The 18,795-nt window shown below is 45.6% G+C and overlaps 1 protein-coding gene across 6 annotated transcripts in view; it reads left to right on the top strand.

The window, feature by feature from the left end:
• CLYBL (citramalyl-CoA lyase) overlaps positions 1-18,795 on the top strand; it is a 153,632-nt gene that overhangs the window by 12,680 nt on the left and 122,157 nt on the right. For 4 of the 6 annotated variants that reach the window (XM_038173444.2, XM_038173442.2, XM_027443653.3 and 1 more), the window contains exon 2: positions 12,538-12,657. The exons of the other annotated variants lie outside the window; for them this stretch is intronic. In XM_038173444.2, the coding sequence (XP_038029372.1) occupies positions 12,587-12,657 (71 nt within the window). In that variant the 5' untranslated portion in view covers positions 12,538-12,586. The remainder of the gene's footprint in view (positions 1-12,537; positions 12,658-18,795) is intronic. 6 annotated transcript variants of the gene reach the window in all.

Raw genomic sequence — 18,795 nt, 5'->3', positions numbered from 1 at the left:
TACCACAATCAATACAAAAATGCTGTGGGTGCAGCCTGGCCTCCGTTCCCCTCTGTGGTCGTCTGCCTCCCTCGTCTTTCACCATGAGAGCAGAGAACTTTTTTTTAATTTTTTATTATTATTATTTTTTTTTAACGCCTGCATACACTGCAAGGAATATTTTAAAATAAAGATTTTTTTTTTCAAATCTTTAAGCGAGCTTAATGCTTGTATAAGGTGCCAGATTTTAATTACAGTTGGCATTTATAAGTGTGGTGCTGGCAATGGCAGCCATATTGCTGAAAAAAGGCATAAATTTTGACACTGGCAATATGGGAACCCAGCGTAAGAGACTGTAAACCCAGTTGCATTCTGTTTTAATATACTGGTTTAAGGGAAGAACTTCGAATGGTTAATGTTTAAGTAGACTATTTAGGGTTAGATATAAAGTTGTTCTAATTTCAAACTATTTTGCAATTTAGGTCCTATCAAAGATCGGCTTAGGCAATAAGTTTCTATTGAACAGCCTCTAAATAAGCATGCTTAAAGTAGGGAAAATAAGATGCTTCATTACAAGAAATGAGGTTGGCATCTACCAGGTTTTCCATTAAGTTCCAGGTCACAGACAAATAAAGGAAGTATGTTAGGAAAAAAAACCTTTTTAAAAATAATTAGGGAGATGTCTGTTTTGTTCACCAGATGGAAAATCAGTAGTTGTGGGTGGTCTGTGCTGGATGGGGCATCTCACAATTGGCAGAACTATGCCTTTAACTTTTAAAGTCCTGGGACAAAATGTGAAAGTAATTGACTGTTCAGAATGCGCTCTCTCTGGATACCTATCATTGCTTTTAAAACCAGGATTTGGTGAGTTTCTGACTTTTTTTTTTTTTTTATAAGAATGCTCAAGCTGTTGTGTCTAGTATTAGGCCAACGGGGTATATTTTTGGTAGCTGTTTATTGGGGCTGTTGTCTTTTGTGATTACGCCTGCGTGCGCCTGTGCTTGCATGCGCACAACTGAAATGCCACAGCTTTGCAATTTTCCATTAGCACGCTGTGTTTTTCATAATATTGTCAGCGTTTGCCACGTCCAGAGTGTTCCTAAACTGTTGGCTAACATCATTTGTTTCTTTCCTGCATTTCATTCCTTTTTAAGGTTCAGATCAGAAATGTTCATCTATTTCCTAACATAAAGAAAAAAGTTGCAGCCTCGTTTTTGCAAGCAAGGAGAAAATTCCTATTTTAAAATAATTCAGGGTGTTGCACAAGTATTGTTGTAAATCCGTAATACCATTTTTTAAAAGAAGAAATCAAATGTGCACGTGTGAAAAATATGTGTTTACATATGCCTGTTAAATATGGTCGTTTAAGAAGGTGTTAGGATTTTCTTGGTGGAGTTTGCAACTTTGCTCACCATTTCAGTACTGGTGCGCTCTAATTTGCAGATTCAATTGAGAAAATAGTATAAATAACGTCATAGAAAATAGTATAATGGTATATATAAAATGTGGAAAAAAGGGTTAGGAAATCTTTGTGTTCGTGTTAAGAAAAAGATTTTATTATCTGTAGTGCAATAAGAATGCGTGCTGTTCAGTGGTGACCTCTGAAAGAATGAGACAGGACTCATTTATGGCATAGGAGGCGATTGCTTTATGTTTCCCGTACTTTAAAGACAATTTTTTGCAGTTATCCCTCTGAATGGTCACAGCAAATTGAATGTATGTTATATGTATATTGTAGCTTGTGTTAAACCGATCCCCACGCTTACTATGGACAAGCATTCTCGAAGATAAGTGAGGCACTCAACTTAGTAGCTTCTTTGTAAAATCCCTTTTGCTATGCATGACATGTACTCTGTGTTTTTTTTCCTTGCAGTAAATTATAAAGCTTTTTTCTTTCCATGAATCTCCTTCCAAGAAAACACATCCAGCCTAATAACACTCGCCTTGAGAACGGTGCGTTGCCTCCACTACAAAGCCGTGTTTTCATTGAAGAGATAATTATAATATGGTTTAATGTTCTTGTCAACCCTGAAACACTGTCCCTAAAGAGTGCTATTCTGGAGGATGTCTTTTTGAAGAGAGCTGAATGTAGCTAGGAAAACATGCATATAGCCACACGCTTTTCTGGTAGACTAAGACGGATTTTTAATACAGGATGGGCTCTCTGAAAAGAATTACAGGTTTTCTAAGGTGATAATTTAAAGCTGCTCCTTCCTCCAGATTTCGCTGTTGAAAATACGGAAAATGTGCTTGGATTTATTTATTTTGCCCCCCCTGTAATGTTTATAGACTTTAAATCTATACGAGGACATAAACTCATAACAATAATTAAAATGCTTTTAATGTGCTTTGGAGGCACAGACTTCAAATGAGTAAAAAGCCCGAACTGGAACACAAATGGTTCTTCCCAGGCAACAAACAGGCTTGGCTGTTGATATGCTGTAATTTTCTGCTTTACTTAGTAAAAACAGCAATTACTTATTTGTTCCACGGCCCCCCCCAGCACAGATGCTCCTCAGTCTGTCCATTTTCTGAGCGCAGAGCAGGCTGTGTCTGCGTGCGCGCGCACGCGCGTGTGCATGTGTTGCAAAGCAACCTAAGTCAAGTTTTCCCCCTTGCACGCCGTACTCTTCGCAGCATTTTATGTGACACTCCTGCCAGTTCGCCACCAGCCCCAGACAATGGTGTGCCGGTGCTGACTGTGCCTCTGAAAGTCGTGCTTCGCGGTCCCGGCAGCCGGCTGCAAGCGCTGGCTTCCAGGTGCGGGTTTGTAAAGCATGGAGCCGAGCTTACAAATGGGTGCAAGGGCAGAGAAAAGCTGGCCGGTCACACCAGTTAAGGCTGCAGCCTGGTTGAACAAATCTCGAACATGGTTTTCGCTGTCTTGGCTTTTGTGACGGTCTGGTGGTCGTGAACTGTGGCTGGTGCCACCAGGAGCTGCGTAAAGCAAAAAGCCTTGGAGGGAAACCGTGGGCTGGCTGAAGGCAATGCAGAATTCCCATTGCCTCCAGCCGCCCCGGGATTTTCCCCTTTGCTTTCAAAGCCCAGTTACGGCTGCTAAGTTTGTGGTCACACCACAAAAAACCTACTGACAACACCACCAAAATAATAATCCCCTGAAAAGCCATGGACGGCAGCACTGCGCATGCAGCCAGCGTGCGCCTGCCAGCGTACACAAGGAAACGCGTGCTCCAGCCCGGCTTCTGAATCTGGTGCTTGTGGTCTCGAATTTAATACCTAATTATTTTTAAGGGCTAATCTGAAACGAGGAATATGAGCTAATTAATTGAAAGTAGGCATTTTATTAAGTCCGCAATTAGTGTAATTCTGTAGAGGTAGTTTAATAGGAGCACAATGGATGGAAAAAGTGTATCGTTTGAATCTGCATCCCAGCCGGCTCATCATTAGCAACCCATGTGCTTGCTCTGAAGTCAATGGGATTTCTATTTTTCTTTGAGGAGGAGGAAGAACCACAAAACAGGACCTTAAATTAGTACGGTAAATAATCTCTAGAGAAACTTTTCACCGTGAAAACCTCCCCACCAGGCAAATGTTGTCGTCTGTTGTGGATGTGTTGTTTGTTGTCCGAGTGTGGATGTTGCCGCACAGTTTTAAAATAGCCTCAAGATTTTTCCCCTCGGGTTTATTTATTCAAGCTAGAAAGCTACCCTTCAAAGAAAAAGTGCATGTTTCAGGCAGATCCAACATTTTATAGTCATGCCAAGTATCTTTTGGTTCCCCCACCATTTGCTTTTGTTTTGCAGTGGAAGGAAGAAGTAGACACTAAAAATATAAAACCTCCATTAATGAATTCAGATCCTCAGTGGCTGAGAAATGAAAAAGTTTCCTGTTGCCCCTTCTTTTCTTATCTTTGTTACTACAAACTTTATTTTTAGAGTTTGTTTTCTTGTATCAAGACAAGTTGTGATCTACCCTAGCCTTTTTTTAAGCAACTCAGCGCCTAACATTTTGATGGATTTTTCTTTTTATTTTTTTTCCCCCCTAAACCATCCCTTTTAATTTTTTAAAAATAGATGATCATGATATTAAATTTTGGGTGAAAAGTATACAGGACTTTGCGAGTAGTTGAATACACATTACTTTTGTAGCTGTTTTGTTGTTGGTTTTTTTTTTAGGCTATATATTTGATTTATTTAAAAATGCTTTTTTTTTTTATTTTAACTACAAAGGTGTCACATATTAATCTATGGCCACTTTGGATGCTGCTACGGTCACCCAAAAGGCTTGGTGCTGCCTGTCTGCGCTGGCAGGCAGGGAGCTTTGCTGCTGGGTCTCCCCATGAGTTGCCCTCTCTGAGGAAGGCTGCTGGAGGGGTGCTGCCAGGCGGCCCCTTTCGTGCCATCCTCCCATGCTCACCAAGGCTCGAAATGCTCCTGCCCTGCTCCTAACACATCCTTGATATTCCACTCTCTTTCTCCATGAAATTTTGCAGATGAGGAATTGTTAAGCTCTGAGTACTCTGGGTGTTTGTTTAAAACCGAGTTTAACACCTTGTGGTTCCTAAGGCACTGGGTTTCCAGCTTGCACATCCAAATGTTGTGATGGAGAGAGCAATTGAGCTGAAGGCTGTATTGTCGTGTGTTGATGACTGCATCTTGTTTAAGTGGGTAAATACACTCTTTGACCCCTCTTCCCCTGAAAATTCCCATTAGTTGCATATTATTGCATATTATTAATGTAGACCCACTGGTATTTTCTTGCCCTGTAAAGAACTGGAGCAAAATTCGGCTCCAGTTCTCTTTGAATTCATTTATTTTGATGATTAACTTTGTTTTCTTTTATGATAACGACATTCATTCAGCCTATAGATCTCCATCCACGCTGCATTCTTATAATTCTTTTCTCATAATGGGAGACTGCAAAGACAGGCAGCTGCTTACTAAGCAGCCTTACTAAAGCCAAAATGCCCAGGTTAGGAAATGTCAGAATTAAGATAGCTGATGCAATCCAAGTTCAGCCCCTTTACGTGTTCGCATGAGGGCATCGTCTTTAATTTCAGGATCATACGCAGTTTTTTTCACAGGACCCCTGCCTTAGCTACTGAACAGGATGGACGATGCTGAGTTAATGAGCAGTTATTCAATATTTTGTTTTCTCCTAATTTTTCAATGTGTAGCCCTAGGCCTTATTTACTGCACACTATTGAAACCCTGCTGTGAAGACAGAATTGTTAATTTCCTCATGAGCTTTTCTATGGCACTTATTGCTATAAATATCTGAATGCTTAACAAACATTAATTAATTTATCTTCAGAAAGCCCTCACGATGAAAAGGGCTGGTATTGCTGCTGTTTTACGAACAGGGAGCTGAGGCACAGCGAGCTGAGGATCACGAATGTCCCATAAATGCGGGTGCTCAGTTGTCAGCTTACGGTTGAAGAAGTAGAGATCTGTGCTTCGGCACTCAACTGTGAGGCACCTGGCCATCAGAGCAGAAAAACAACGCTAGGTTAGATAAATAGGCTTCCTCTGCTATTATTAGAAGTGCTAGGGAGTTGAGCAGTGTAAGGAATAATTATACCATTTATTTCACTTACGGCTTTTATGTGGGGAAAAAAACAGCACCACCAAAACCCAAACCAAACCAAAACAGAAGCTTTGAGCACGCAAGTCATTTTCACCTGCACTCTTTTGTGTGTCCAAGTAATTTTAATTCTGTGCCAAATATAAACTCCTAGAGTCCCACAGAGCATCGGGGCTGCAGCTCCACTCGAGGAGAGCTGGAAATACTTGGAAGATGCAGGGAGCCAGCTAAACCTGGACCAGGAGTAATACTGCAAAAATATCATGCCTTAAATCACAGGCTTTTCTTAGATTTAGGAACCTTACTTCGGGTTTCAGGAAAGTGCTTGAGATTCAGAGCTTGTAGCCCTTTATTACAGTCACGTATTTAAGCTCTTACTTCCAAAAGCATTTGGGGCTTTTGGAAGCATTTTGGGGCATTTGGAAGCATTTGGGTAGTGCGTGGCGCTACCGGCATCTTCTGGGTCGCTGCAGCAGGTGGGAGCCTTGTCCTCACAGCGGAAGAGATGGGGAACAGCTTTGTCCTGTCCTCACTGCCTTGTTCCAGCCCCATTATCCCCCAAGGGCTTCTCATTACCCTCTGTTTTGGGGGACTGTTTGTGGGAACACACAAGAAACCCCCCTGTAGCTCCCTTGAGGGTCTGGGATGCTGCGTGGCCTGGTCTGAACAAGGGCTGTGAGGGGGAGCAGCACGGCAAAACATCTAGATTAGTACCATCAAAGATGAAACAAATCTTCCCTGCCTGTGTTGCACTGCAGCTTTGCAGAGTTTTTGAACTTGCCTAAATTTGGGTGACTTCAATGAGCATGGCAGAGACATAATACAAAAGTCTCACGGTCTTCTCTGCTAAGTTTAAAGAAATGTGAAGAGGAACATCCTTAAAGGCCCTGGTAGTTTTAGTCTGGAGGAGATCCTTGTTCTCTGAAATCACCTCTTACTACTGAACGCTCCCAGGACTTCAGCCTGAAGCAGAGGTGAAACGCAGGCATCCCCCTCCGGTGCTCGGGTGCAGATCGAACCAAATGTGAAGGTTTGAGGGTTTTGTTAACAAAAAGACCAACGTTGCTAATGCAGACCCCCTGCTATTGGAACACCAGAAGTGTTGGACTAACAAATTAGCACAGAGGAAATCTGCAATTGCAAAAAAACTCAGGTCTCATGATTCTAGCAATTGTTTACATCTTTCTACGGCAAAAAAAAAGGCTGTTTAATCATGTTACATTACAACCTTGTGTTCAGCTAGTGGGCGCGCACATTATTGTCGTTGTGAAGATGAGTTGTCACTTCTCTGATCGGGGTTGCTCGCACAACAAAGAGGCATTAAAGCTTTCTGTTTGAAATAGAATAAATGGAGTCATTCCTTCTGGTGCTAGGCTGTGCAACAGTTTCCCTTGGACGAGCCCTAAAGTTTAGCCTTCACTAATTGGTTCTGAAATGAAAATTAATCAGTGCAAGGGAAGGGAATTCACGGCTGAATTCTAATTACAGAGGAAGTGCACAAAACCGTGGTTGGGCAATGCAGAAGCATGGCACGGGGGCGCGATGCGTGGCTCCCGCCTGCTAGCTGGAAGTGCCGTCCCGAAACGGCTCTGTGCTCTAGCTCTTGTGGGTAGCTGGAGGAAGGTCGTAGATGTGCATTTTGGAACCAGCTGTGCTGGCTGACAGTGGCACTGCTCCCGTCTCGCTGCCGCTCCAGGAGAGGCGATTGCTCCTAGAGGCCTGCCTCGGAGAAGCTCGATAGGCGCTAATGGGGCTCATTTTGCCTGGAACAGGGCTGGGGGCACTCGTGCAACCCCTTCCCACCGGCAGGGCTGCGGAGACGATTGCATCTGGCTGCTGGGTGATCCCCAGCACCCCAGGTTGGTACCAGCACAGGTTGCGTTCAGAAGAGGACATCTGCCTGCAGCCTGAAATCACCGGGAGCAGCGCGTGTCCTGCTGGCACAGGCGTCACGGCTGCTGCTCAGCGCAGCTCCCTAGAAGGCATTTCATGTTCCTGTGCTCCCTCGCTAAACTACAAAGGCTTTCTTCCCACACTGGTACTCAGTCAATGGCAACAGATGCCTAATCATTTTAGTAAAAGTGTTGTGTTCTTTTATTTTTTTTATATTTTTATCTTCTCTGGGAAGAGTAAATTCCTCCACTGCTTGATGGGCTACATCTCTACTAAGCTTCTGCTCAGGTTAACATAGAGCTGGTTGCAAGATGTAAAGGCAAATATCCAGAGTTTTGGGAAACAATACTTTTTTCACACTTGATATTTCTCGTTTAAAGACAAATGAACAATGTTTTATTTTGTTTTGCTTCCATTCCTCACTTTCTCTTCCTCCTTTGTTTTTGCTTTTGCAAAAATAGGGACAGTAAAATGAAAACCGTAGACCAGGCTATGCCATATTCCCCGCCTTCCAATTTTGACTGGAATAATGAAATGTCAAGGCTTTGACTATGGTTTGTTTATTCACTCTTTAATACAAAAAATCAACCAGCTCTAGTGAGTGCCATCTTCGCAGTGCTCTTTGTGGTTGCTTGTGAGCAGCAGCAGTAAGTCACGGCGACACTCTGTAGCTGCAGAACGAAGGCTTGCGTCTTGCTGGTTTGCAGAGGTCGTGTGAGAACACGGTGCTGAACCGTGCCCTGTGCCATTGCTGGTGTTGCCCGCTTATGCTGTTTCTCTAAGGAGCAAACGCGTGAGGATGCGGGGCGGCCTGCAGGAGGACGAGGCCTCGCCTTGCCAGGCCCTTGCCCTGCGGTCCCGGCTCCGTGCCGGCCGCCAGGTGGCAGCGCTGCCCCGGCGGAGCAGGCAGGGCCCGGGGTGGCCCTGTCAACGCGGCCCCGGCCGCCTGGTCAACCCGCCCCCCGGCCGCCTAGTCAACCCGGCCCGGCCTGCGCGCTGGGCCCTACCGGGCTCCTGACCCTCTGTGTGGTCGGCGTCCTGCCCAACTTCTCGCCCTGCCCCTGCTTTGGCCCTCTCGGGCACGGTGGGTCTTCTGCCAGGCACACGAGGCGGGTGGCATTTGGTATAGCCGCCTCGGTTACTTCGCTTTTAAAGAGCCTCGAAACACGGGCGAGTCACCCACAGATCGCGGTTGTATAACTAGCAGTGACCAGCTTCGGTGCCTCCACCACCATACCTGCACTTTTGCAGCCAGCTGTGAAAACATGAATGCACGGACTGTCTGCCTGATGAGGAGAGAAACAGGGAGACAAAATGTAAAACAACGCTGTCTAAAAGCTGCCGGCCTAAGCATGCTGTAAATTGAACCAGAGCCATATACTCCAAAGGAATTACACCAGTTTGTTACAGCAGAGAATGGGAGTGGAGAATTTGCAGCGTGGCAGTGGCCACATACCATTCAGGAAACGTGTGTTTTGTGCTGTAAAGGAAGGAAGAAACGAGTCTGTTTCAGCCCTCGTCTCCGTGAAATGACGGCTTGTTGTCTGATGCAGCTCCGCTTTTGCTTCTTGGTGAGATGTTCAGAGCATACATGCAAGGGTGATTCATCTCCGCACTTCTCAGTTGAGATAACGGCATCGCAGACCCTACTGCTAAGGTTAACCTGTACGTTGCATAAGGACAACAGATGGAAATTCTGGTTTAGAGCCACTGAAAAAAATAAAAACATGTTCCAAAGGGAAAAGGATCTTGTATTTCTGTGTTTGAACCTTTGATCTTCATTCACATCTGAAGGGAAGAGTAGACCTTTTGCTGAAGACACATGGTTTTGCATCTGTGAAAACACAGCTGTATATAGCAAAACAAAACTGGCGAAACACAATGGTTTTGCTGTGTCAGTTTAGCTGTTAGCGTTAAAATTCTTTAGAAATACTATTTTCTGAAGAGCCTTTCAGAAGCTTGCTCTCTTTACACTGTTGTTTGTTGAGATTTTATTCTGTGGGCTTTAAAGTTCATCAGTGATCAAGAGACATCTGCTACCTACATATTTAAAGTGAACTCCTGGGAAAGTCTGGCACTCCGTCAGCAGTCCTATTTTAACAGTTTTCTAAAAAACATGAATGAAAGCATCAAAATGTACAGGCAAATCTACGCTGGCAGAATAACCTTAAAAAACAGACAATTCAGGGAAAAAAATAATCCCTGTCATTAGTGCTCTCTAATGTAACTCTTCATGGTGTGTGTGTAATACACAGCTATTTCATAACAAGACGCTGTCTTTCCCAAGTTGTCCCAAAGCACCGCCTGAAAGCAAGAGGCCACTGTCTGGTGCCTCTGGCCACATCGCTTAGCACCTGAGCAGGATGGCAGACCGGCTCCCAGGTGCCTGCCTGCTGTCCCCTGCCTCCCAGCGTATGCAGCCACACATCCATCGCCGTCCCAGCAGCGTCTCCAGACAGCTCCGCTGGCTCGTGTCGTGCTCCAGCACCTACCCGTCCGCCGGCAGCACGGCGACTCGCTCAGGTGGGTCAGGAGTCCTGCTGGGGCATCCTTTTTACATGAACGGGTTTATTACGAAAGAAGAGGAGAGGAGATGGAAACAAGGAGGGCTCAATGTGCAAACCTCAGAAGGCAAATGCAAAATTGTTTCTCTGAACGTCACTGGGTAACCAACTCATTTTTGGGCAGGGAAGGAACCGCACTCTGTTTTGTAATTCCTGACATTGGCATGACAGTGCTTTGCTCTTCAAATTTATTTGTTCTGGAGCCTTACAATAAATTTTCAAATGTGTTTAGGTTCCTAAACATGCAGCTGGCACTTAATTGGATTTTCAAAAGAGCATAAGCAGGTTAGACATCCCAGCATCCACTGAAATTGGAGGGATTTAGGTACCTATCTTGCTCTTGAAAATCCTGCCAGGTGCCTGTCTGTATCTTCAGTTGCCCTGGAAAATCTGGTCCCCATCCATCGCCGTGATCCCTGCTCTCACATAAATATTTGTCTCCCGTCTCTGCCTCCTGCACTCTGGCCTGCATTGATGCCGGAGCCTCCTCCTTTGTAGTTCCTAACTCCAGGGACATCCCTCTTCTTTCTGTCTACCAAACTGGCTCTTCATCTGTTCAAAGGCTCGGTCGAGCAGCTCTGAGCCTGCCCATATTTTTCAAATTAGTTTCCCTCTCTACTGTTTTTTAATTCTGTCTTTGTCTTGTTTTGACTCTGTAAAGCATCTGGGGATAGGAGACCGTACCAACAGGTATGCACGTGAATGCGAGGAGGGCACCGTGTTACGTGCCTTTGTGTGGCTGTACGTGTCTCTGGGCTGAATGTGAGGCGATAGGGAATTAATTTCATGATCAGCCCGCCTCTGTCGGTGTGATGGAACGGGGAAGTGATCGATGGGTTTTGTATTTAAAGCATGGGAACCCAGAGTCAGAAAATTAATATTTTTTAATTCCTGGCTCACCCACCGGTGGGGGTGTCTTGCCCGGCCCCCTTGTACAAGCAGGTCTCCATCTGTAAAATGGATCCCCGCATCTCCGTTTGCACGCGTGTGGAGCACGGGTAATTAATTAGAGCTCGTGCAGCCCTTTGAAATCCTCTGACAGAAGGTGCTAGAAGGTGCTGCGGGCTGGCCCGGGGCTGGGCAGCCTCAGGAACCCATGGGGTGAGGGCACGGACGGGGAAAGCTGCTCCCCAATTCCTCCGCCAGGAATATTTTCCTGTTTTCTTCGGGGGAAAACAAATTGGGAAGGGAGTTATCGGTGCGCGCACCTCCCTCGCCGCGCATCGCCTCCTCGTTTCCCCAGCAGCAGCAACAGCTTCATTAGCGGGCTGACAAAAAAAAAAAAAAGGAAGGAAAAAAAAAAAACACAGAGCGTTGAAATATTAATAACAGCCCCGGTCCGGAGGGACAGCATCTTGCAGCCCTCCCTCACGCGGGACGTCGCCTCACGGCAGCCACCGCCAGCGGGGAACGGGGTGACGGATGAGACCCAGAGCCTGAGGGGACCACGGCCTCCCCACAGGCCCCATCCCGCACCCTGACGGCCCCAAAGCCTCTGCTGGCCCCAAAACCCTTCCTGCCAGTCCCCCTGCCTGTCCCTGCCCGTGTCCCTGGTGTCCCTGCCCGTCCCTGCCCGCCGGCGGGTGTCGCTGCCGCCCGCCGCTGGGCTCGGCGGGGCCTGGGGGCGTCGCGCTCGGGAGCGGGCTGAGGGGGCTCCTCGCCGCGGGGAGGGGACAGCGGGTTTATTTGGGGTGGGTTTGGGTTCCTCTGGGTTGGGTTCGATGGCTTTGGGTTGGTTGTGTTGTGGTTTTCTTCCACGCGGCGGGAGGAGAAGCCCCCGGACTGGCGCCGTGGGGCGAGGGCGGCGATCCCCTCGCGATCGAAATGCCGCCGGTAAAAGGGGAAAAAGCAGGATTTGTGTTTTATTTTTTCTTCTTCTTTTCCCCGTTTTCACTGTCATTGTATGCACGTAGGTGTCTTCGTGCTGTCCGCCGTGAAGAAATAGATATTTACGTTTGGCTGGATGGCGTTTGGCCGAGTATCATCAGTGAACATCAGCGGCAGGATTACGTCCCTGGCTATGAGTGGATTTATTCTCTTTAAAAACACACTTTAAAAACACACTCTAAAAACACACACTTCAACCACTTCTCTTGAGAAGTTTCTTGAGTGGGTCACCAGCTCGGTGCCTTCCCCACTCAGGACCATTTGCCCCCTAGGGTCGTGATTTCTCACCGATCTTTTCCTTAAGAAAAAAAAAAGATAAATACTTTTCAACATCTTCCAATGTTATGGGCTGTCCGTCCCCCGTTTTGTCCTTTTGCGATGTATTCGCAGTAATTTGCAACTTTTGAAAGCCACTCATTGTTTCTCTGAACTTATTGAAATGCACAGATATGTTAAATAGGAAAAAAAAACAACAACAACAACAAAAAAAAACACCCAATGACTTCTGTTTCACTGCATATGCAAAGGGAGTGTGGCTTGACTCTTCCCTCGGCATTCGTTAGTCACATCCTGTTGTCCATTGTTTTGCTGTTTGTGGTGCGAATCCAATTTATTTAATGGTAAAGAGCCAGATTTTGCTTTTTTTTTTTTTTTTTTTTTTTTTTTCCAGCGATGGTGAGATGATCTGAGAAAGCACACTGGAAACAGCAATAGCAGAGATGCCGATGTGCAGCCACCGCGTATTGCTGCACGAGCCGCTCATAAGGGACGAGGCTCTCCAGACAGCTAGGTAGCATCTAGTTTTTGGTTGTGTTTAATTTGGGACATCCTCAAGCACGCCGGCTGCTCCCAGATGCTTTGCAAGTGAATATGTGGAGCAAACTTTGCCGTCCTTCACACAGGGGGCTGCACGCACAGCGCTTTGCTCCTTTTCGCAAGCCATAGGAGGTGGTCCGCTGGCTGCTTTAGGTTGCCTGTTTCTTTAAAATCCTCTCCAAAATCCTCAGGAAAGGCTGTTTATAGCAACAGGCCTATTTCCAATGCCAAGAAGGAGCATGGGGGGGGGGACACGCCGTTTTCAAATTGTGAGATTTTTAGGGAAACAGAAACAAATCGGGTCCTTGTGAAAGGTGTGAGCTGCCTAAATGGAGGAACTGTACCAGCTTCGAAAGCGCCGCAGTTCCAAAATGATTTTATTAAAAAAGGACATCGAAGACCAAATTTATGATGTTGTTATGGCAACAGAAATAGTTGGGTTGTGATGTGTGTATCCAGAGCGTAAGATTGTAAGAAAGCAGCAAAATAAGCACGGTGTTGTAGTTGGAAAAACAAACTGAGCAGTGCTAGCCACATATTCCACTTTTCTCATGCACTGCCTGCAATTAGTACAGCAGTCCCCGTTCTTGTATGTCCAGTGCTGACGATGGTGCTATAATGAAGGTGTGAGTAAGGCACTGCAATATTTATTGCCCTTCCACACAACCTGAGGTTTAAGTTTGTGGTTTTTGCCATTGCCACGGTGATGTTTCACACTGTTTTGTATTTACTCCTTTTTTGGAACCTGTAACTTCTTTGCTGCGTGGACACGTGCTCAGATCCCTTTTTGTCTCTGAACTCTCCACCTTCCCTCCTGCAGGACTGTCAGCAGCAAAAATAGCTGAGTGTGCTCCTCTTAACTCTTTGCAATGGTAAAATTTCGCCACTGCTTTCAGTTCGGTCATTAAACTGCAGACTGTAGTCCCAACCCGCGCTGTTTTAGAAAGAGCAGAAATATTTGGTAGCGTGCGCGGGGCTGTACTGTAACACGCTTCGGGAACCTTTTGTCCCACATCTGAACTGGATGAATTTGCCAAGTCTCAAATTTCAGGGGCAAGGCAGTACATTTGTAAGTTGGTGTTTTTGTTATTCTGGAAAAGTTATTTGACTTGCAGGCTTTCTTAACTTACCTTTAATAAAAAGGAGATGGAGTGTGACATTAAGCAATTTTACAGCATTAGCAGCTTTTGGCTGTAAACAAAGACAAACGAATCGTGATTACTTTCAGTCTCAGAAGTTTGCTGTCGTTTGTTCATAAACTGTGGACTTGATCCTACAGGACGTTATTCAAGCAAAACACGGCTTGAAGCCTCTGACAATTGTGCCTGAGTAAGTACTCCGGGATGAGAGCCTCTGCCTGGTGAAAAATACACGGACTTGCTATCTAGCGTGAAATATTTCCTGAAGTTGCACACTTCATCGTAGCACTTTTGATTCTCTTTGGGATAGCCTTGCTAAGACGATGGTCGGGATGTGAAGGCTGGAGAGAAGAAGGGAATTCGAGGTTTTGGAGTGAAGCTATTTTTTGTCATTGCTTTTTTTTTTTTAATTTTTTTTCTACTAACCCTCCTCCTTAACACAAAACAAGGCAAAAGAGCTTTTCTCAAAGCATCTGATTTTAATTTGATGTAATTTTTTTAGAGGTTCCTGAAAAATTAAAGCATATTCCCCCAACGTTTTGAGCTTCAATTTTCAGTATTTTACAATGTAAAATTACTTGACATTATTTAATTGGACGTGAGGGTGTAATACAGGAATTTCCGTTATGTGATGGATTAATTGTTTTCCTAATACTTTAAAGGCTGGGATCCAAACATTTTTCCATTCTATTGCGAAATTAACTGCAATAAATCTGTCAGACCCAATTATTCATTTAGAACATTCCTCACTGATTAAATCTGCACATTTGCCGGTGCGTGTGCACGGGGGCGAGCGGGCGAGAGGGAGAGGTGTGCGGCGGGGGGGCGGCTGCACTTCGCTTCCTCCTAAAAGCGGCGTGCAGGGCTGGAAACGAGCACTTTCAGGTTGAACCTGGAAAATGTCATTCTCCAGACAGTGCCGTGTGAGGAATTCAGCAGGCGTCCGTCCGTCCGTCCGTCGGTCAGCCGCTCTGTCCGTCCCTCTCCTGGGTGCCAGCTCCGAGCAGGCAGAGGCGTAGCGCGAAGGTGTTGGATGCCGTTCGACTCGATCGTGTTTTGCTTCTGCCGTGTGGCTGTGGTTTTGTGTTCTTGTTGTGTTTTTTTTTTTGTTTTTTTTTAATAGTTTGTTGATGTTTTCAAAGTCTGGAAACAAAGTCAGATGTGTTAACAGTCTTATTAACAATGTTAAAATGGAATTAACAGCTTGTGGATACCTCGGGAGCACAATAGCATGTCAGCCTACCCTGCCCCCTTATAAATCGTGTCCCGCTGTCTTTCTTTTGTTTCGGGCCCAATCAGCAAACCAAAGTTTTGTCGAGGCAGAAGGGCAGCCCGGGTGTTTGTGCGGGGCTGCTGCGGCGGGCTGGCCGGCCGGCCCGAGGGGAGGGCGACCCCAAAGCGGCAAGAAGGGCTCCGCTGACCTGCCGGGCTCCCTGACCTCTGCCTCGCTGTTTTGGCGGTTTAAAAGGCTTTTCCTATGTTGTAGTTTACTTTTATGGGCCTTTCAGTGGCACCACAAAAGCTTTTGTTTACTTAAGATGTATTTCTGGTCAGGTTTCTCTTCATCTTCATCCCGCCGGTGGCTGCGCTGCTTCTGGGAAGGTTCGCCTCCGGAACGACGTCGTGGTGAATTTTACACAGCTACCGTCAGCCAGATCACTGCAGCCAGGTTTTGATATCTCCAAAATTATTTGCCCCTGAGAGGGGAAGTTAGCACCAGCACGTGCTGCTCTTTAATGCGATTTCACCGTAATGGGGTCCCGTGCAAAGGGAAGGCTTTTATTTCATGTTCTCCTCTCCCAAGTTCACTTCTTACAGCCTTGCTGAAATCTTCAGAAACATCACCCATCACATCTCAGCGTTAAATGTAAAAGGAACATTTAATGAGGTCTGATTTTTTTCATGTGGCTAGAGTAACCCTGGGTTAATTTGCATATAAAATTTATGTGAAATGGGAAGCATTCCCCATAAGAAAAACATTTATGTGCTTTGCTTTAGCTATGCTAATTGTGTTTTTACTCCTTTCATCCAACAGTCTCAAAGTATTTACAATTCCTCCTAGAGCTGCATAACACCACAAGGCAGGCAGGCATTTCATCCCCGTTTGTAAGTCAAAAAACTGCAAGTCGCAGGCAGGCTGCAGTTTGCCCAAGGACTGCAAAACAGTGGCAAGCCAAGGATGGCAAAAGGAGTGAGTCCCTTTCGTAGCCGGTGCTCAAGCCACCGCATCGGATTTGTTGAGGTGACACACAGGGAAAGCACAAAACAAATTCTTCCTGGGCATTGATGCGATCGGTAGCAGTGCTGCATTCAGGAAGCTCATTTTTACCTGCCGCCAGTGCCGTGAAATTGGGGTAAATATGGAGTGAAAATGAGTGATGCCGCAAGGTGTGCAGGAAGGTGTTTGTGGGGTGGGAGGCAGGAGCACGTGGATGAAAGGACAGCGCCTCCGGTGCCCAAACCTGCCTCCCGCATGCCTTCAGCATCCCTCAGACGTGTGGGAGCCCCTGGGAGCTTCCCACCACCACAGCATCCCACCCTGCTCTGGCTGTGCCCTGCCAGCAGCAGAAATTGGGGGGGACAGGGTGCCCCAAGAGCACCTGATGAGGGCACCACCTGCTGGAGGAGACCCACCTGCCTCCCCCAGCGCTCAGAAATGGGCAGCTTTTGCTGCTTGCTGAACAGCTTTCATTCCACTGCACTTTTTTATTCACTGACATTTGTTCTCATCTTCCACTCATTTGCATTCAGGGTCATCTGTAGACTTAGCTCCCGTGTTTTATTAGTCTTCAGAAATACGTCTCAATAACCACTAGTTATTGTTTTTAAACTTCAGTTTACACAGCTATTCTGAAAACCTAGAAGATAATATTCCAAATGCATAATAAAATAATAAAAAAAAAAGAAGTGCAGGCTAATCAAGGAGGCCTGTAGGCCATTTGGCTTCCTTCTGGTGACCGCTGAGCACTGCTTGCCCTTACCGCAGTGACAGAAGTTGGAAACATTTTACCTTTCTGAGGATCACGTCCTGAAGAAGGTCTGCAGTGAGTAGGATTAGGTTGAAAATATTATTTTCTCACCCAACAGATACAAAAGCCCTCTTGAAGGGAAACTGTGCCGGTTTTACAACTATAAACTCAATATCTAGTCTGCATTTCTTAATAATGAAAGAAGCAGGCTGATAAAGACTAAATTATAGAGGGATCAACGGTGTGTTAGTTATAGTACAGCTCATTTTACTGTGTTGTGAAAATGTTGTGCTTAATAGGCTATCCAGTAATTTTCCGCAATTCAGCTTGTTTTAAAAGCTTTGTGCCTGTTTTTACAGTGCAGAGTTTTTACACCACTGAGAAATCCTATGCATAAAAAGAGATATTTTCATCTTACTTTAAAGTCCATGAAAGTGAGGAACAAAGAAAAATTGTTAACTAGGTGCTGTTTTATTTATAGATAAAAAGTGAAATGCCCGGTGTGGGGAAGCACGTTCATCTTTATGCAACATCTGCTGAGAGAATGAAGAGATCTTTAGCCTAATCGCTACGGATTTCATAAATAGGTGTAGCTCTTGCTAAGAAAATATATTTTTGTTGGTGGAAATACCTCCATAAGGAGGGCAAAGCGGTAGGCAGTCCTCACCAGCTTTGCTTCGCATGGCCCCAGAGCCCAACCATTGGAGGTGCTGAGACCTTCCCAGGCCAGCATCTGGCCCGAAGGTGGTTTGATGTTGTACACACTCGCTCTAACACATGAGTTTTCCAGGTTCCTGCACCTCTACTGTGATTGCCATCATTACACAGAGTCCACATCCCTGCTAAACCCCTACTGAAGGAATATTTAAGAATAATCACCTTTTCCCCTTTTTTTTCCCTATCATTTATGCTATGTAAGGAAAATCCTGTGTAAGATTTATATTTCATGGAAAACAGCACAGTCCACTTACTTTAACCAAGGGCAGTTTTGTATGTGGAGCTATGTGGATGCTCATCAAATGCATCTTCTCGGTGAGCTCTCAATAATATGTGCAAGAGCTACGTGACTTTTCTGAAGGGAAAGCCCCTCAAACTACACAAGATCTAAAAAAGGTGAATATAGGCAGGCTTGGAGACACTGGTTTAAAAGCAATTGTAAGTGAGAGATTATATAAATGTTATGAACACAGAAAAAATGTATATATGTTTGATACAGTCAATGCAAAGAATTGCCTTCACCTGCAGGAGAAGCAAGTGCGTGGCTTTGGGGCAGGACGGGACAGCAAGGGACTTGGACAGGAGCTGAGCTGTGGTCTTCTGCTCCTTTAGGTGAGCTGCACGCAGAGCAGGGGAGGGTGAGGATTTTTTACTAACATGCTGAGGGCAAAGGATGGAAAATCCATCTTTCCATAGAGCAAAACAAGGCACCTTGACCCGCAAAGCACCATCCTGAAGGGGCATTAGGTCATTTCAGGCATCCTCTGCACAACCACGGTGCTCAAACCTGCTGCCCACCTGAGGCATGGGTGGGCTGTGGGAGATCTAGGGACTTGGCCGGAGTATTCCTGAGGTTCACCCCTAAACTTAACACTCACCTGGCTGACCTTTTCAGAGGACTTAGTTGTGTTCATATGCCACTTGGTGTTCGTCTTGGAAGATTTATTTATTCACCTATTCTGTGCCAAACAAGTGTTACCGAAGATATCCTGAGGGTTAACTAGTTGCAGGTGACTTTTTTTATGACAGACTTCTGACCTGGGAGGGAGGCAAAGCGAGGTGTCTGTGTGGAGGTCTGTGCAAACACAAGAAGACTGACCTTCATCCCTAGTGCAGGTGAGTGGTGGTTTGGGGAAGGAGACTGTGGGTGCCAGAAAGGGGTTTGGACTTCCCCAAATCAGACCAGGCAGGTGAGGAGTTGTATCACATCAATTCTATACTAACACTGTATTTTATGAATGCACACTCTTACTAGGAAATGCCATCTAAAGGTGTTCTATCTATATA

The sequence above is a fragment of the Anas platyrhynchos genome, chromosome 1, assembly GCF_047663525.1.
Source record: "Anas platyrhynchos isolate ZD024472 breed Pekin duck chromosome 1, IASCAAS_PekinDuck_T2T, whole genome shotgun sequence".
In the NCBI taxonomy this organism is placed as follows: Eukaryota; Metazoa; Chordata; class Aves; order Anseriformes; family Anatidae; genus Anas; species Anas platyrhynchos.
Note: the sequence above shows the minus strand (reverse complement) of the source record. Positions and strands in the feature narration are given on the sequence as shown.